General features: G+C 38.5%; 1 protein-coding gene across 5 annotated transcripts in view; it reads left to right on the top strand.

The window, feature by feature from the left end:
* numb (NUMB endocytic adaptor protein) overlaps positions 1-20,813 on the top strand; it is a 75,249-nt gene that overhangs the window by 46,666 nt on the left and 7,770 nt on the right. For 4 of the 5 annotated variants that reach the window (XM_081347238.1, XM_081347237.1, XM_081347241.1 and 1 more), the window contains 6 exons: positions 8,732-8,764; positions 10,632-10,706; positions 14,003-14,143; positions 16,842-17,046; positions 18,445-18,750; positions 20,651-20,794. In XM_081347238.1, coding sequence (XP_081203364.1) covers positions 8,732-8,764; positions 10,632-10,706; positions 14,003-14,143; positions 16,842-17,046; positions 18,445-18,750; positions 20,651-20,794 — 904 coding nt within the window. The remainder of the gene's footprint in view (positions 1-8,731; positions 8,765-10,631; positions 10,707-14,002; positions 14,144-16,841; positions 17,047-18,444; positions 18,751-20,650; positions 20,795-20,813) is intronic. The other variant, XM_081347240.1, reaches the window with a different exon arrangement.

Below are 20,813 nucleotides of genomic sequence, written 5' to 3' on the forward strand. Positions count from 1 at the left end.
TTTACCAGTATCGATATCCTAGCTTGATAGTGAGTACTAAAAGAAATCTTATGTTTATATTTATAGTGATAAAGTTAGGTGTTTTATTACATGTGATTCTGACATGATGTCACTGCATGCACTGCGCTCCTTCCTCTCCACTCGTCTCAGGTAAATAAATGCGTCTTCCAGCTGAGCCTGAGCGTTTGGCGTCGCGCGCCCATGTGTTTTGGGGGCGTGGCTTTGGAAGGAGCCCAGAAGGGAGGGCAGTGAATGGAAATAATTAGCTGTGTTTACAACAGTCGTGAGAGGTCTACAGACACTCGATTTTTATACTCTCTTTTTCAGAGTACTTACATTTTAATTATGTATTGGTATATAAAGACAGTTTAAACAAATTTGGAATGTTTTTTTTTTTTTAGAAAAATCCTACCTACCCTGCCTTTAACAAAAGCTACATTTACAATAGGCACTTTAATGGAAGTACTGTACTGTAGATACGAACAGATAATATATGTTAAAGTCCTCCTGTGTTTAAAAATCCTGCTTTTAATGTAGTTTATATGTCTATGTGGTGTTTTTAATATGCTTTAAGATTAACCATTTGTAAGTCGACACCATTGCTGAGTAAAACTGCAGTGAAACAAAGACAGTCTCAAAAACACGCTTTGAAATCGCTGGTGTTTCTGACGTCACAAACTACCTTGTAACCAATCAGATCAACGTGTGATCGTCAACCAGTGGATCCTCTGAGCTGTGTGAGTGAGTGGAGGCGGGGCTCATTTGCATATTCATAGAACCGCGCATACTAAATGAGGCAAGAGTGTAGGGTGTAGATTCAACCCTTTTTTAAAGGAAACAATGTTTAAATATGTAATTTTTGGTGATCAAAGATGAGTTTTAAGGGATACAATTATTGACCACAGTATACAGGGGGACTTTAAAATAAATATTATTTAAGACAAGTATTTCTGCAAGAATTAAATATCATTCATGTTAACATAAGACTAGTGTGAAACAATTGCTTAGTTTTTAAGTTTTTAAATCATTAAAAAAAGTATTACTTTGATTCAGTAAGGATGAATTAAATAGATAAGAGACAGCAGACTTTTACGTCCTTGCGAAAATATTCTTTTGAAAATTCTTAAAACAATCCTTAAAAAAAGATAACCTTTTTCACAAAAAATCATGAAGTTTTCAACATTGATAATAACCAGAAATGTTTGTTGAGCAGCAAATCAGCATATTAGAATGATTTTTGAAGGATCATGTGACACTGAAGACTGGAGTAATGAGTAACACAGGAATAAATTTACATTTTAAAGTATATTTTTTGTTTGACCATTATTTTAAATTGTACAAATATTTCACAATTACTGTTTTTACTGTGTTTTCTCTTAATTAAATGCAGCCTTGGTGAGCAGAAGATACTTTAAAACAAAAACATTAAAACATCTAACTGACCCCAAACTTTTTTTTATCTTTTTTTAAAGTTTTTATCCAATAATCGTGCAGTAAAGTAATCGCTGTAAATCCCCGTATCGCTTTTCCAAACCGTCAGAATCATCTGCATTTCCACTGGCTTGACTGCTGAGCGAGGGTGTTGCGTTACCTCATAACCTGCCCACAAACCTGCCACAATAGTCTTTGTTTACGAGTTTTTCCAGTTTTGATAACATACTTAACATTCAAAACAGTTCAGTGTAGCATTAGTGTCATCATGAGCATCACATTTGCAAAATAAAATAATTTAATTTCCGACTGACTTAAAAAAAGGTAAGTAGGGCTGAAGTAACTTGCCAGCACAACAAAAACCGGAAACTGCTGCCAGTGTACAGCATTGTTGATTTGAATGGGAGTGATGTGGTTTCGTGACTTGTTTTGTAAACACATTATCCTGAATGGTTCTACATTGGGCACCAGCTCCAGCACCGAGTCAGCAGAACAGGTATCTTATGATTTCCCCAAACCGCAGCACGTAAGCACACAATCCACCAGGAGAAGGACAGGCGTGAGTTTCCGGTCTCAGCAGCGTCCAGCGGAAGACATTCCATTCCTCAGGGAAAAGGAAATCCACTGTGTGTCTATTGACAAGCCTCAGACGCCTCCGCCCAGGTTAAGCTCAGGGGAAAATAGTCGTGATGTTTGTCACTTTCCACCTGACAGCTTGCTCTGAGTAATTGCGTATCTTCTCAGTCTGACCTTCTGTTTAATCACATTTCACATTAAGTGCTTCAGGTCGGAGGATGAGGGCTGCTTGTCGAGGGCCGTCCTTTTCTGTGAGGTTTAATATAGGAAGTGGCTATAGAACTAGTCTCTTTCTCACACTCCTTTTTTTTCTTACATTGAATTTCACGAAGTCTGTCAAAGAAAAGATCTTGCTTGTTTCAATGCGTTCAATAGAAACGAAGGTTCAGAGTTCACAGATGTCTGCATGCTCTGTGAATAAACTCCCACTCGTCTGGGAATTCTGCCGTAGTCTCTCATACGGCTGCTTTCACAGAGAGAAATAAAAGGAAGAGTTCAACTAGGAATGAAAATTGTGTCATTTACTCTACTCATGTTTTTAAAATCCCCATATTCTGACTAAAATTGCAAAATGAAAGGTTCAGTAAGCGATTTCTGAAAAACGCTGTTGAAAGTGGATCGGAGTGAGCACCACAACACACTTGTGGCCAATCAGCAGTAGGAGGCGTGTCCACTCATAATGGGGAGGAGAGAGAGTGAGCCAATCAGCAGTAGAGGGTGTGTCCACTCATGGTGAGGGAGGTGAGAGAGTGAGCCAATCAGCAGTAGGGGTGTGTCCACTCATAATGGGGGAGGAAAGAGTGAGCCAGTTAGCAGTAGAGGGCGTGTCCACTCATGATGGGGGAGGAGGGAGAGTGAGCCAATCAGCAGTAGGGGGCGTGTCTACTCATGATGGGGGAGGAGGGAGAGTGAGCCAATCAGCAGTAGGGGGTGTGTCTACTCATGATGGGGGAGGAGGGAGAGTGAGCCAATCAGCAGTAGGAGGCGTGTCCACTCATGATGGGGAGGAGAGAGAGTGAGCCAATCAGCAGTAGAGGGTGTGTCCACTCATGGTGAGGGAGGAGGGAGAGTGAGCCAATCAGCAGTAGGGGTGTGTCCACTCATGATGGGGGAGAGTGAGCCAGTTAGCAGTAGAGGGCGTGTCCACTCATGGTGAGGGAGGAGGGAGAGTGAGCCAATCAGCAGTAGGGGTGTGTCCACTCATGATGGGGGAGGAGAGAGAGTGAGCCAATCAGCAGTAGGGGGTGTGTCTACTCATGATGGGGGAGGAGGGAGAGTGAGCCAATCAGCAGTAGAGGGTGTGTCCACTCATGGTGAGGGAGGAGGGAGAGTGAGCCAATCAGCAGTGAGGGGCGTGTCCACTCATGAGAGAGTGAACAAGAGGATGATTTGAAGAGAGATGGCTGAGAGACATTACAAAAGAGAACAGTTCAGAGGAATATCACTGAGAAGGATTATGATCAGACACAAGCTTTAGGACCCAAGAGCTTTAATTTTGCAGTTTCAAACTTTAAATCATTGAGCTTTTATTTTGGCGAAAAACCGCAGGGAGCTCTGAAAGCTTTTTTTTTTTTTTTTTTTTTTGAATAAGCACTTTTCATTACAAGTATGTGATGATGTTTAGTGCATGTTTTTTTCTTAAATGCTTGTTGAAGTGACTCAGACTCAGAGCAGATGCAGAATTTGAGTTAGTGTGGAACCGAGACGCTGAAAACAGCATCGGGTCATGAACTGCTCGCGTGCAAATGAACACAGTGCAGCGCTTCACTATGAAACAACACATATATTTATATGATTTAATCACAGCCTTTGGGGGCACCGTATTGCCATTTCGGTTTCATTTCAAATAATCTTGCAGCCCTAGTCTGAGTGTTATGCCTGTTAACATAACACAAGATTTAAAGAGGCAGCTAGACAGTCCAAACCTTATTATCTCCACAACTAATCAACACTAATTAAGTTACCATCACTGTAACCCGGAGCACAAAATCAAGTGGCTTTAAAAGGAGAAGTGGCAGGATCTCTGTGTGTGTGTGTGTGTGTGTGTGTGTGTGTGTGTGTGTGTGTGTGTGTGTGTGTGTGTGTGTGTGTGTGTGTGTCTGTGTGTATGTGTGTGTGTGTGTGAGGACTGTTTTCTAACCCGTAATGTGATTTCCTCTCACTGGAAGCCTGCCACCCGTGTCCAGGAAGTCCATGTCTCACTGCAGAAGCTCATCTTTATTAATGTCATCCACTTGTGTTTATTGTTTATCATTACTGTGTTAGCTGCACCCAACATCCTCCAGATGGCGCTCTCATTCATAATGATAAACGTGCTTCACATATAAGAAGGCTTGTGTCTGGCATGTGAAGATCTAATCCCTATAATGTCCCTAATGTCTGCATTTGGTGACTATATTAATAAAATTATATGAATTTTATAGACTATATTAAAATAATTGTATGTAATTACTTAAGAGACTTCCTGCTCTCACGCTTAAGTTATGTTTTCACTTGCTTTTTAAAAGTGCAAATGCTTGGAGCTTGTCTAATTTTAATTGGAAAAATATTTAACATTTTCTAGGTTGGTATTGGCATATATATATATATGAGTCTATTTCCTTATTTATTGCCTTATTAGGCAGCATACTAACTAAAATCTCATAAGTGAATGAATATAAGCGCTCTTTTTATAACATTTCTCTCAACTCAATTTTCTCACTGTGTTAATCACAATGCATATTAGGATGACGTATCCATGAAGCGATAAGTCCTTCGATTTGATCTTTTGTGTTAGAAGCCAACCCTTTTCGTGAGGCCCTGTCTTGCTCGGCTTTGTAACAGAACTCTTATCCCGAGTTTAACCTTCAGGTTTCAGAAGAATGAGAGCAAGCACACACTTCCGCACTGATTCTAGCCGCTCTGTTTGTGTTTGCTGATGATCTTTGACCTCTGGAAATTGGAATTCAGGGGAAGGACATTAGCGTTATGCCATCAGACGCACCCTTTCTGTTCAATGATTAAGCCATTCATGTTGGCGCTCGTTTTCTCTTCTGTTGTAAACAACCTTGTTACCTCCTGTTTTCTGCAGACCTTGATGGAAATAAATGTTGTGATGTCATTTCCATCAAGATGTGCATCAATTTTCTAGTATTGACAATGCAAGAGTCAAGACTCTGTAAAGTCTCCTCCAGCACATCCCAAAGACTTTCATTGAATTTAAGGTCTGGACTCATTTGTGAGTTTCATGTGTGAAAATGCTCATGCTCATTACAACCATTCTTTCACAGTCATGAATCCTCATGAATCTTGACATTGTCATCCTGGATTATGGCCGTGATGTGTTTCCTACATGGTTGTTTAAGAAATGAAAAGCTATACACTCATCAATTAGGGTTAAAAGAACTGTTACCAAACATAAAACATGCTAGAAACATAATAATAACTGCAATAATGATCCAGTCATAAACTCTCAAGTATTTGACTATTTGACTCCAAACAGCAACTTTTTTTTTGGCCGGACAGTGTATTCTCAGAACTAACCAATAATGTTGAACCACAATGTTCGTGGGCTGGTTATGTAGTAACTGTTATGACAACTGTCCTCAAAACAGTGGAAATGCATGGAGAGGATTGCAGATTTCAGCAAAGGGGGACATTTAAATTTTTCTTTCCTTTTAGTGTTTCCCTTTTTCTATTTATGTCCAAATCTTGTATTCATGTCTGTCTACGGTCTGCATGTTCTCTGCTCAATATCTCTAGCGTCAGTGCGGACGTTATTATCCATGAAACTCCAGCCCTCCTCCTCCATCTGTTTGCATATGTTCTGATGTGAATGCATTATGATGTTCTCTTTTTCTAAGCAGGTTTGTTCTCATGAGCCATTAAGAGCATCTCTCTCACCCCTTAAACCTCTTTACTAACCCAATGAGCATTGCTTTCCTTCTATGGCTGTGTATGAACGTGTGACATGCTCTTCAGCATAACCATAACTTTAACTTTCCGTAACATGTAACCTCCACCTCTTTCTGTGAAACTCTCTGTGCCCTTAACTGAAGATGTGGGGTCAGTATATAATGGTTATGGTGGTCACGATTACTTGAACTGAAATCCAAACCTCAGTTAAGGGACATGAGGTCAGTGTAGATGAGAAAGTGAGTCTTCTTGTTTCACAAAGGCCACATACACACGGCAAAGTTTAGGGAATGCCGGATGCACTGATGCGGTTAACAGTCCACATGCATATTCATAATACAGCAGTCGGTCCTTCTTCTCCACTAATGATAAACACTGCAACGTATGAGTCGCACATCTGAAAACAAGAAACATGATGCGAGCAGTTTGTGAACACAGTTGTAGATGTAGTTGTCATATCTATAAATAACCAAACTCTGTAGAGAACAGGAATTCAACTGCATGTGTATCAGGGTATCATTATAAAATAAAAAAAATCAGTTTAAGTTTAATTTTGTTATTTACCAGTTACTAGTTTTTTTTTTTTTTTATAATAAAAGTCTATAATTAGTTAATTTTGTTAATACATAATGACAAATAGCTCTTTTTCAGATTTTATTTTCATTCAGTTAGCATTTATTTTATTTAAGTAGAGATTAAACCGTATGAAGGTTTTACAGTATATCACGATTATAGTGACCAAAATGATCACGGTTATCAGTATTATCAAGGTATTGTTAAGATGTGCTGGAAATGTTCAAAAGCTGAAATAATTTCGCCAAATTTTATATTGAAAACCAACAAAAAATGAATAAAATTAAAGTTTGCATAAAAATTAAAATGATCATATTGACAACAACAACGGCCGTATTTGAGGTGAACAAAATGCTTACCACATAACGTTTATCTACGACATGTTCAAATATAATTTTAGTTTTTTTAAGAAAAGCGATGAGTCAAAATGATAAAGGATTAAAGGTATTTTATCTGCTCTGTAAATAATTATAGATACCTTGTTATACGAATTGTTTAGATATTATAATGCACATCAGATTATTTTCCATCAGTCGGTTAAAATGTACAACTTTGCATACAAATCCAGCCCAATTTTCAGGGGCAGAATAAAAAAAGCCCCCTCTCTGACAGTAGGTGGCGCTTACTGAACAGCAGAAATAGAGCTGTGTCCCTGTGCACTTATAAACACTACTTTATTAGGCACTACACAGACACAAGATGAAGACAGTCAGTTCCCATTCGATTCATTCATTCATACATTTTTATAATCACACAGCACTCGACTGTAAAGACTGTAAAAGTTTGTAGAGGTTGTAAAACTCACTGCCTTCTGCCATGTTTACACACAAAATGAAACCTAAGCTGCATGCTGTTGCTTTACTTTGTTTAATGCTGGACATAATTTACCATAAGGTTTTCAAATCACGGGAATCAAATACGGTTTTAATGATAATTCAAATATTAAATGGTAATGCAAACCCCCAGGAGTTTTAGGAAACCTGTAACCGTTTCATCCCTAATTTCACTTTTTAAAATTGGTTTTAGTTAACAATTATACCTCTAGTGTGTATGTGGCCAAAGAGGGATTTTCTTCCTCTCAAATCAGGGATGTGTGTATGGGATCAGTGAACACCGGAGCCGAGATCAGTTCTGTCCCTGTGGCTCTTCTGATGGAAACCCTCGAGGTCATCAGAAGCAATCCTAATGAACTACTGCTCAAAGCTGCTGCCATCACTAACATGATAACATGATTTCGTTTAAGGATTAGTTCACACCAAACAAGGAAACATCTGTCATGATTTACTCACTCTCACTCAAACCTGTTTCTTTTTTTCTTATGTGAAACACAAAAGGAGATATTTACTAATTTGTTCATGCTGCTCTTTTCCACACAAAGAAATTGAATGGAAACAAAAGCTGTTGAACTCCAGAAAACAATAAAAAAAGCACCATAAAAGTAATCAGTGTGACTCTTAGGGCTGCAAGATCATAGTTAAACTAATCGTAATTATTTTGATTGGTCTCATTTGAGAAATTTCTTTTTTACATTTGATCAGATTTATTGCTCTTTGGCGCAAGTTGTAAGCTGTTTATGCACATATAGACCTATGAAACTAAACAAAAAAATTGTGTTTGTTTAGTTTAGAAACTAAACTAAATTAATGTTACTAATCATTTTGAAAATAAATAAAAGTGCATTTCCGATGACAGTCATCACTAGCCATGAAGTAACGCTTCATATTAAAACTGAGAGAGGTTAGATTATTCATTAATTGTTAGATTAATTGGGAAAAAATAAATCTAGAGATTAATCGATTGAGGAAAAAACTGTTAGTCGCAGCCTTATGTGGTCTACTTTTACGATTTCTCATTTTTGTAGCTCAACAGCATTGGTCCACATTCACTTTCGCTGAATGAAAACGAGCCGAAGTGAGTAAATGACACATTTTTCATTGCGTGTCAACTATTCCTTCAAGAATACTGAAATAATCAAACTCACTTAGTGGAGTAATAATACTAGACCTGTAACAGCACCAATAACTTCAACCTTAAACTTCACACGTGGTGAGTCTGACTCCTGATTGGTGAGCTAGAGGTGTGATCTCCCCCTCTTATCCTCTCCATACTTCACAACTTTGTCACTCTTAACCATCGAAAGCCCCTAAACCAGAGTCCGCCCCGACACGCTCTCACAGGACATTGTGTCTCAGTTCATTTGTAACCCTCTCCTGCCTTTTCCTCCCACCAACATCCCCTTACCAACCCTCCATTCCAGGACAGAAAGTTCTTCAAGGGCTTCTTTGCAAAAGTAAGTTCTGCTGTGTGCATTTATGTACAGTACCAAATATACTCTATGCAAGTACATCAACGCAAGCTTGATTTCATATGTTGTTGCTTCAGAATTATGTGCAATTTCAGTCGTTATTGAAACACAAGTAGATGCTGCAAAGTGTGTTATGGCGGCCATTAGATTAAGATTTTTCTGCAGTCAGTTTTCTCTTTCAGTTTATCTAGACAGGCACGATGGAAGAGAATCATTGCCATCCTTTGAGTAGAGGTTGACCGATAGTGGATTTTGTGGATACCGATAACGAAAATCAGAAAATATTTTCAGATAGCCGATTTTTTTTTTTTTTGGCCGATAGTTTTTTAAATCAGTAATATGAATGAAAACTTTTAACATAGAGTAAAATAGTGCTGAGTTTTATTAGAAGATACAACAATGTAAAATATAACAATAATGCCATAACAATTAGAGTATTTTGTAATTATTAAAATAAATAAAAATGCATAAAAAATAGCTAAGCTAAAAAACACAGACATGTTTCTTTTATTTTATTGTCATATAAAACATAAAAAATCATGTACAAGAAGGGGAGAGAGCAAATGGGATAGAAATAAAATCAACTCGACTTTTTAAATGTAATTTTTGAATGGAAATTGAAAATTGAAAATACGCCCAATGGAAACACGTCAATTTCACATAAACTCACATATATCGCAAAAAAGCTCGCATTAAGTGGTTTTTCAGGCCATTCGGAAAAGGAATATTTCGCAAAATTGCAATGTAAACCGTTTTTGCGCATTTACAGTTCATCTGACGTAGATGGAGCGGTGTGTTTGGACAGAGTTCTTCATTAAACTCATAAAAGATGAAAGTATTACTGGAATACTGGATTCTAAACAACAAAGAAACACCACAATTTATCAAGACCTCGAAGCAGACATGAGGGAGAAACACCCAGAAACACCTCATATGTGTATACGTGGTTTTCCTTGCCATTAATACTTGAATACACGCCTACGTCTCCTTCCATTTAAAATAATGGCCAGTGCGGTGGCTGGGATATACATAAACCTACCAACATCCGTTGCCATAATTTTTGGGAAGGACTTATCGCGAGAGGAAAAAAAATTCCATAATTTCTCAATCGTTTTTTATCGACATTTAGAAAACATCGCAACAGTTTTGCTCAAATCTGTAATGGGAACGCGGCTACCGTTGATTTGAACCAATAGCCGAGAGGTCCAGAGCAGCGATGAGTGTGGATTAATCAGTCATAGTGCTGAGGTCTTTTACCTCCACAGCAACTAAGAAGTATTGCACGATTGCAGTGCCTTGCTCAAGCATTCAGCTCTGTGTTTGTGTACTTGCATAGAGTATGTTTGTGGCTCAAACATGTGTGAATGTGTGTCCACTTTTTTCCCCACTGATAGATTAGTTTGCTCCTAAAACACGCCTGGAGCAATAGAAGAGTGTGTGCAAAGGGGCAAACTGAGTTACACAACTCATTTGCTTCCTTTTGTGTAATGAAAATGTGTGTGTTTGTGTGTGTGAGAAAGAGCTAATTTCTGCATTTAGGTAAGTGTGAACACACAGCTCCCCCGAATCAGGATGTGTGTGTGTTTGAATGCTTACTTTCTGGTCTTTCCTTCTGGTTTACGCCAACATGCCTGCTTCTTCTAACACTGCTGTAACCTTCTCAAAACTCAATGTTTTTAACTTTTCTCTATTTTCAGGTGTTGTTGGTAGATGAAAGTACATTTGTGTGAAAGTCGAGGAGGTTGAAGGGCCTCAACAAGGGGAACTTGTGGGAAAATCAACTCTCTTCTCTTTGAAAGTCTCTCTTCTCCCTCCATCTCTCATTGTGTGTGTGTTGTGTGTGTCCACACAGGCGGGTAAGAAGGCTGTGCGAGCCGTGCTCTGGGTGTCTGCAGATGGCCTGAGGGTCGTAGATGACAAGACAAAGGTACTGAAGGACTCCACACTGACCTGAGATGATCCACCAGATCCCACAGATGCTCATAGTGAAGAGCACTTGCTCACTGCAGTTTGATGCAGTCTCTATTCCATTCATCCAAACTGGTTTTGTGAATCAGACCAGCGGATTAAATGAAAAGATGCACTCGTGTCAACTTAAAGGAACACTCCACCGTTTTTTGAAATAGGGCTTATTCACCGTCTTTCCTACATTTAGATAGGTGGGCAAATGCATTTTTGTCTCAGTACATGCATTGTTTTAGTTTGACAGGGTCGGCGCTAGCCTAGCTTAGCATAATGAATGGAATCCTTTGTTGCCAGCTAGCATGTCCTGAGTAAAAGTGATATAAAAAATAAAAAACCCCACCTAATTACTTCTTGTGGCCTGCGTATTCACAACAAGTACAAATAGTGATGCAGATTAACACTAGGCGATTTCCTAGGCAGATATTGACTTGTATATTAAGGACTATATTAGGGGGAAGCACAGGCGAAGCACTGCTACTTGGGCGTGATATCTCTGCGCCCAAGTAGCAGTGCTTCGCCTGTGCTTCCCCCTAATATAGTCCCAAGTCAATATCTGCCTAGGAAATCGCCTAGTGTTAATCTGCATCGCTATTTGTACTTGTTGTGAATACGCAGGCCACAAGAAGTAATTAGGTGGGTTTTTTTATTTTTTATATCACTTTTACTCAGGACATGCTAACTGGCAACAAAGGATTCCATTCATTATGCTAAGCTAAGCTAGCATGCACTGAGACAAAAATGCATTTTGCCCACCTATCTAAATGCAGGAAAGAAGGTGAATAAGCCCTATTTCAAAAAACGGTGGAGTGTTCCTTTAACAATGAGAGCTCGTGCACATCAGGATTAGAGTAGTTAACTAAAACTAAAACTAAAACCATACTTTTTTTAATTCAAAATAAAATATTTATACAAAAAATTGTTTCAGCTAGTAAATTTCTCATTGTCATTTAGTTTAACTTGATGTACTAAAATAACTAAAAGTGGGAAAAAAATAAAAATAATAAAAAAATAACAAAATGACTAAAACTTTTAACTAAAATTAAAAAGAAAGCTGAAATACAAAACATAAAAAACTGTATGTATGGCTTTAGAAGACATTAAAGTCCCCCTGTAGTGAAAATCAAGCTTTTAATGTTGTTTGTGTCTATGTGGTGTTTTTAATATGCTTTAAGACAAACCATGTGTAAATTCATAAGTCGACACCATTGCTGAGTATTTCCTCCTTAAAACTGCAGTGAACCAAAGACAGTCTCAAAAACACACTTTGAAATCGCTGGAGTTTCTGACGTCACAAACTAACTTGTAACCAATCAGATCAACGAGTGGATCTCTGAGCTGCTGTGAGTGAGTGGAGGCGGGGCTAATTTGCATATTCATAGAATCGCGTATACTAAATGAGGCACGAGTGTAGAGTTACATTCAAGATATTTTAAAGCATGACATTTTGTTTTTTTCGAGGAAAAAACGTTTAAATATGTAAATTTGTTGATCAGATGAGTTTAAAGGGATAACATTACTGACTACAGGGGGACTTTAAATAAACTGACCAGTAGTTATACTTTTTATAATGCTCTTGCATCCTTTAATTCTTTGATCCCATTCATTGAAAATGCACAGAAAAGAGCATCTCTTCAAAATGTCTTTGTGTGTGTGTGTGTGTGTGTGTGTGTGTGTGTGTGTGTGTGTGTGTGTGTGTGTGTGTGTGTGTGTTACAAGAGGTTTGGGTCAACATGAGGACTAGGTGAATGAAGCAGTTCTCCTATATTCATGCACACTTATCATATTCATCTGCCGCCTGCTGGTGTGAGCCAGTCATTGCTCATCACTGCATGAAGGCCTATGCGCATGAAACCATCTGACAAACATGTCAAGAGGATAACCACAGTTCAGTTTGTTTTATGTGATGTTTATGCATTATAATAATAATAATAATACTACAGCAGTCTCCTCAAGCATTAACACTGACTGAAGAAATCAGCTGAACGTGTGTATAGACTCCGTGATCAGAATCTCTGTCCACCCAAAGCAAGCGCTGATCAGTGATCACTGCACAGACGTAATGAAGAAATTAAAGACACTAACTGACTTTTAAAATGTACAATCTCTCACTGATGCAGATTTCTACAAAAGCAGAAATTACAAAAATTACAATTGTTTATAAATCTGTTGTCAACAAAAGAGAAGCTCTCCCTTCTGTTTCACAGTACAGGAGTAAGTAGTTTTAAAATTGTATAAAATACTTAAATCCACATTTAAAGCTGATATTTAAAAATAAATATCTTCTTTTCACCCCTGATGAGTTTGAGTCCCTGATTACAGTGTGACTGCAGATAAACTGATGTATGACTGATGAACACTGGGTGTTTTCAGACCTGTAGATCGTTTGCTCTGTTCTGAAAAAGGGGCTTTATTTTTAAAGGCACTGCATGGATTTGCTCCAGACTATCTTTCAAAAATGCTTACAGTATATGATCCTGTAATCCTCAGATCCTTGGATTCTTTTCTTTTATTAATACCTCAAAGTAGAACTAAAATATCCGGTGATGCTGTGCTCCTCGCGTCTGGAATAACCTTCCAGAGGAAGTACGACGTGCTAAAAATAGTCTAAATTAAAACACATTTCTTTAGTCTGGCCTTCCTGTAATATCTTATAATGCTTTTTATATATTTCATGTGTTTTTCTTCATTTTTAGATATTTTATGCCTTTAGAGTTAATCCTTATAAACTTTATTCTTATTCTTGTATTTTAATGGGTCTATTATCCATTGTATCTATTGTTTTTTTGGCCTGTAAAGCACTTTGAACTGCATTGATTTGTTTGGAAAGTTACTATATAAATATATTTGCTTGCTTAATGTGTTACAATGTTGCATTTTCTTCTTGGTTTGGTTAGTTTTTTCACAAGGCAACATTTCAAAGCATACCAAAATGTGTTTATACAAGTCACATGTGCGTAAAACGTCCTCTTATTGGTCGGAGATTCCTCTGCGTCATCCGTCAAGATGGACTGACATTTATGTTCCACTGGCTTATTGTGGCTTCATCTGTAGCGGTCGTGACAAAACATTGTGCGTTTGTGAAATAAAGAAAACAAACAGGACGCCACTGGTTTCCTTTCCGGGAAGTTTGTGGAGCGCGTCACAAAAATGTATGGAAACTCAGCGTAGGGGCTACAAGCAAGCCAGCTGTGAAAACACCCTGAAACATAATATAAATGTCATTTGTAATGATTTGCATTTTGCCTGTTTTGTTCTCAGGATCTGATTCTAGACCAGACAATAGAGAAGGTTTCCTTCTGTGCGCCGGATCGTAACTTTGAGCACGCCTTCTCCTACATCTGCAGAGATGGGACCACACGCCGCTGGATCTGCCACTGTTTCATGGCCGTCAAAGACTCGGTGAGCACTCCCACACCTGGCAGATACTCTCACGGACAGGTCATGGTCACAGACTTGTGACCTTACTTTTCATTAATGCCCAGGGCCGTAGCTAGAGGATTCGGGGCCCCCTGAAAACATATTGATGTGGGCCCCCACCACCCTCCTCCAATATCATATACTGTACAATAGATGAGCATGGAGGCCCACATATATCAGAAGAAGGTGATGTTGTTGTAAAACCTTTATTTTAAAAGTTAAATTTATATAAAAATTACAACTAATAAAAATAAATTGTTAAAGGGTAACTAAACCCCTGGTCAGAGCCTGACTCCACCCACTGACAATATTTGAAAAATGCTAGAAAAGTGGGCAGACCCCAGCGGAGATACAGGGGACGAACCGTGAGCGGAAGGGCGTGCACCTGAGAGTCCTGCTGACAGACTGTCTAAAATGGATAGTTTGCTCACAGGGTCGCAAGACGACGTAAATATGCATCTGATGAGTTTTATCGAGTTGATGTCAATAGCACGCGCTCTCTATAGGCATATTCACATTTTGCCGCTATGTGAAAAAATCCAGCAAAATGCGCCGACGCGTTTGTCGACCCCAGAGGATTAACTTTAGCCTAACCATAAATTGTGATTAAAATATATATGATCACTCACATCAAGACGCCGCTGCGGTGGTGGAGTCCATGCAGCATCGAGGAGCAGCGTTTGGCACTGCGTCGCTGTTCAGCGCGAGCTGTGTGGAGAAGTCCATGTCCACCTCTATTGCGTTGGAGAAGCAATTCCACGTAAAATGCAGGTTTTACACTCACGGTCTTCCAGGCCAAGTGCATCCAAACACTGGCGCCTAATTTCCAAGTCTGCTGGAAAGCTATGCAGTCCAGCAGTGCTGTCGCAACCAGCAACAGTACACCTACCACTGTACTAAATCCAGATAAATCTACGCTAGCTCATCCAAGGGCGTGGTGAGCTCGTACCAAGGGAGGGCGTGGTGAGCTGGAACCAGCCTACGTCACGCAGTACCGCTTTCGTCACGCAGTACCGCAACATCCAATAGGAAAATTCAACTGCAGTAGCCACCGTTCAACCTGAAGAGGGCAGCACTCAGACGTTTTTACACCATATATTGTAGAATTAAAAACACTTTATACCCAAATGTCAAAAAAGTTACTCGAATCAATGAACAGCATTAATAAAGCCCCATTCTTACAGATCATTAACTAAAAAAAAGTTGGTTTAGGGTTTAGTTACCCTTTAAATAATAATAAAACCAATTTTAAAAAAGTAACAGCAAAATAATGTTTTTTTTTTTCCATCAGGGAAACAGTCTGTTATAATTCATAAATCAAAAAGTAAACATTTATAAATTGACAAGAATGCAGTCAATTTAAAAAATAAAGTAATTTATTGTCTTATTTTTTAATAAAGATAATATTATTAAATAAAGCTAAAATGTATTCATTCAAGTGCAGTGTGAATCCGTGTTTTGTTGATGTAGTAAATACATCATCAGCCGGCAGGTTAGGTGCACAATGCAATGCGTCGTGACTCGTGTCAATTTTTGAACTCTATTTACAACAGTGTTAAAAGACAGGAATTTTGAGCACATAATCATTCGGTCGATTGTGGTGCGCGCCGATAATGAAGAGTGACAGGACCGGCAGGCTGTAGACGGTAGTTTTCTTATTCCCAGCGAAATAACAATACAACCTGTCTTCAAGAACGTATTGATCGACTGGGATACAACAACTCTCCAGGCCTCCCTCTCCTTCTGTTCATGGCATTTCTGGTTCCCTGATTTATGTTTTCAGTCAGTCAGTCTCCTGCTCTTCCACCAAGATCATCGTTAACTTCAGGCACTGCCGCCTCAACTCTGATTGGTTCTGTTCACGAGCTGGGGTGGGACTTACAATTTTATTGGGTCCATCTGATGTTTGTCACTGACTGAATAATTAATAAATACTTAAGATCGGACTAAACCATTTATAGGGAGGTAAGAGAATATTTGGAAAAAATATTTAACCAAATTGCATGTTTTTGTGGTTTTCATTTAAATCTCAGGCATACAACTAATATAAATATTAGAATTATTCATACAACAGGAGCCTATATAGTATGACTGCTGGATTTTGTGGGGCCCCCTGAGCAGCGGGGGCCCCTATAATTGTCACCACCTTTCACCCCACTTGCGACGGCCCTGTTAATGCCTCTTCATATAAAATTCAGTGTCTGGAAAACTAAGAACAAGAGCTTACAAGTTTTACATCTTTCACATGCACCTTGTGAAGTTGCTAGAAAAAAATCGAATTGTTCTATATGTTGATAATTGCACATAATCTTCATGAGAACCATATACCATATGCTCTTTGTGTTGTCATTTTCTTAGGAAGATTCAATTTTGTGTCTAAACATTTTATGAATATCATGAAAAGTACAAAGTACAAATAATGTGATATGTGATATATTAAATATTTATATTTAAATGATCACAATTACAAGAATAAATACCCAATCTATTGCAGTGACAACAATATAGACTAGAATACAGCATTAAATCTGCAATAAAATTATCAGACAGTGCTGAACTACATTATATTACATTTAATTATATTAGAATATTATTAATTTTCACAGCATAAAGATAGATAGATAGATAGATTTGGTTTGAAGAAAGCGCTTTGACTGGTTTGTGTGGTCGGTGTCGTCAGGGGGAGCGTCTGAGTCATGCGGTGGGCTGTGCGTTTGCCGCGTGTCTGGAGCGCAAACAGAAGCGGGAGAAGGAGTGCGGGGTCACGGCCACTTTCGATGCCAACCGCACCACCTTCACGCGGGAGGGCTCGTTCCGCGTCACCACCGCCACAGAGCAGGCGGAGCGAGAGGAGGTCATGCGGCAGATGCAGGACAACAAGAAAGGTGCGTTTCAGAGACTGACCATCTGGATCTGGGGTTCAGGGAAGGGATGTACATGTGTTTACAAAGTTTTTATACACTACCATTTAAAAGATTTTTGGAAGAAGTCTCTTCTGCTCACCAAGGATATTTGTATTTGATCAAAATTACAGTAAAGCACAGTAATATTGAGAAACATTATTACGATTTAAAATAACTGTTTTCTATGTGAATATACTTTAAAATGTAATGTATTCCTGTGATCAAAGTTGAATTTCCAGCATCATTACTCCAGTCTTCAGTGTCACATGATCCTTCAGAAATCATTCTAATATGATGATTTGATGATCAAGAAACATTTCTGATTAGTATCAATGTTGATTTTTGTGGATGCTGTAATTATAATTTTTCAGGACTGATGAATAGAAAGTTCAAAAGAACAGCATTTATTTTAAATAGAATTCTGGATTGTAAATGTCTTTAATGTCACTTTTGAACTTTTGATCAGTTTAATGAATAAGTTTATACATATAACATTAATAGTGGGTAGAAAAACATATGCTTTCAATGAAATAAAATGTACTTATTTTCCATTTAAAATCTTAAACATGTGCTTATTGACAATGACAATAAACAAAGCCATTTGAAAGTATTGCTTATTTTTTAAGAAACAACATGTCACACATAACATTTTTAATGGGTCTTTATAATGAACAGTATTGGAAGTAAGAGGAACCGTATTTGAGGATCCTTAGCTTTAAAATTTGAAATCCACTGCCATAAAATATCAAAGCAAGTGCGCTCAGATTTAGCTTTTCTTTTCTGCACTGTTTTTGCAATGACTTTTATCTAGCTGGTGTCACATTCTGATTTTTAGTGGATCAGTAATAACATCTATTATTATGATACACTACTGTAAAAACATTTGGGGTCAGTCACTTTTTTGTTTGGTCAATGTTTTTTATTCAGCAAGGACGCATTCAATTAATCACAAGTGACTGTAAAGACATTAATAATGTTATACATTATTTCTGTTTCAAATAAATGTTCTATTCACCAAAGAATCATTAAAATAATGAATCATGGTTTCCACAAAATCATTAGGCAGCACAGCTGTTTTACACACTGATGATCAGAAATGTTTCTTGAGCATCAAATCAGCATATTAGAATGATTTCTAAAGGATCATGTGACTGGAAATTGAGCTTTGATCACAGGAATAAATTACATTTTACAATATATTCAAATAGAAAAGTTATTTGAAATTGTAATAATACTTCACAATACTAATATTTTTAATTGTATTGAGAAGAAATAAATAAATAAATGCAGCTGGATGAGCAGAAGACAAAAAATTCTGACCCCAAACTTCTGAACGGTAGTGTTGTGGTGTCATTGGCAATGGTCTTGGTCTCTCCTCAGACTCAGAGTGTGTGTTGAGCATCTCCTCTGGGGGCGTCTCAAACCCTGCGGTCTCCCTCGCGGGACCCAACGGCTCGTCGTCCTCGCCGCCTCTGCCCATGAACACACTGGCCCCTCAGGACGCCAATCCTCACGCCATCCCTCGACGCCACGCGCCCGTGGAGGCTCTCGCTCGCCAGGGCTCGTTCCGCGGCTTCCCGGCGCTCAGCCAGAAAACCTCTCCCTTCAAACGACAGATGTCCCTGCGCATGAACGAGCTGCCGTCCACCATGCAGCGCAAGTCCGACTTCCCCAGCAAAAACACAGGTGAGGCTCTTCACCTTCTCTGATCATCACCTTTCCAGATCAGAACGTTTTCTATATACTGTATCTACAGTAGTCAACATTTGAAGAGGATCAAAATCTTTCATCAAAGTTATACATGAATTTGAACAATACCCGTTCTTGTCTTAGGACAACTCTGATGAACTTTTTTGATCCACTTCAAGTGTTGACTACTGTGTTTCATAGAGCTGGGCATTGACTTAAATTTCACAATTTGATGCGATTCACAAGCTTGCAATTCGATTCAATTTGATATCGATACATTTGGATATACAGTATATCAGGTACAGTACTTTTCTCAAGGAAAAAAATCTCTCTCAACTAATGCTGTAAACTATAAAGTGGTCAGTTAGTACATTACTATTATGTTAACAACTGATTTGGACACAAACATTTAAATTATACATTTAAAGGCAGTTTATATAATAATAACGTAATTATAATAACCTTTTAGTGCATATATAGCAAAATGCTCCTCTCTAGGGTTATTTTTCTCTAGCTGACTAATGGGTTTATGGACACTGAATGACTTTTCAGAGGTAAATGTGAGATTCCGTGACATTGTTTACAAGCTGATTTATTGACGTCTTTCTGCGGAAACATTTCAGTATCATTCAGTAACATTTCTTTTCAACATTTCTTCTGATTTTCATTTATTTAATGCTCAACTAGTAGTAAAGAGGAAGAGGTGATCGTTCACGTTAGGGGTGGGAATCACAGGGTACCTCACGATACAGCAATTCTGCGATAGTCGATATATTGCTAGAAAGTCCTATAAGAATACATCACAATATCTGTTTAGCTATGAAAACAAAAATGTCTGTAAAAAGTGCAGGTTTTCTCTCTTTATTCAAGCCCAAACTGGTGGAAAAAAGCACAAAAAGTTTTTATTACCCATGTACTTTACTTTTACCAAGCAGCTCCTGTATATCGCATACTCTTTGTTGATTTTGTTTGTGGATCCAGACTTTGGTCTTAAACGTGGTTTGGCCATCTATTATTTTACTCATACTGCTGTCCGCCATCCCATTGAAAACCTCTTTTTCTTAGGCTAGTTAACTCACTTTATGTTCACGTTTCCCTCATTCATGTGTTGAGCGCCACCTTGAGGAGCCATGAAGTAGTAAAGCAGGCAAATCTATTTAGAGCGCTTTATTTTATTAATTAAAATATCAATATTTGGTGCCAGCGTATCGAATATCGTATCGCACAGAGAAGGACAATGATATATTGCTGTACCGATATTTGGTCCCACCCCTAGTTCACGTGCCGATCAAGTCAAGTCACCTTCATTTATATAGCGCTTTTAACAATATAGATTGTTTCAAAGCAGCTTTACAGTGATAATAGGAGATTAAAGTAACAGAGATTGTTTAGGCTTTACAGCAGCTCTAGAATAAAGTTATTGTCCAGCTAAAGTTAGTTTTGATTGATTCACTTCCATTGCAAAGATCATTAGTTATTAACTTAGGGGACGCTAACACGACACCGTTTTAACTGAAAACAGAAAATGTTTAATGTGATCAGTCCACAAAAACAGCGATCTGTCACGCCACATTAAAGACATTGAAAACTGAGGCTGTTTCATATCAAAACTAACAAAGCACAAAGCTCATTGTGATTATAGGATGGGAGAAACACTACAAATAATGTTTAGTGAAGTTTTGATATGTCTTCAAACGATATCGGTTCATCAAAATGAGAATCGATTTAAATCGACAAATCAGTATTTTCAACCCAGCCCTACAATATTGGACGTCCGTCTCTTTTTCTCCTTCTCTCTTTGGTCCTGACGCCTTAACAGTATTGTTTTGTTGCCTTGAAGGCAGTGAGTTGGTTTGAGGACCTGTAGACAGTGACTGTTGTGCTGTGTGTTTGTCAGTGCCGGAGGTGGAGGGTGAGAGCGACAGCATCAGCTCTCTGTGCACTCAGATCACATCCACCTTCAGTGGGCCTCCAGAGGACCCGTTCTCCTCGGCACCGATGCCCAAACACACCTCCTCACCGCAGTCGCCCGCTGCTCCAGGTCAGCCTCACTCTCACAC

The sequence above is a fragment of the Scardinius erythrophthalmus genome, assembly GCF_964197995.2.
Source record: "Scardinius erythrophthalmus genome assembly, chromosome: 19".
Classification (NCBI taxonomy): domain Eukaryota; kingdom Metazoa; phylum Chordata; class Actinopteri; order Cypriniformes; family Leuciscidae; genus Scardinius; species Scardinius erythrophthalmus.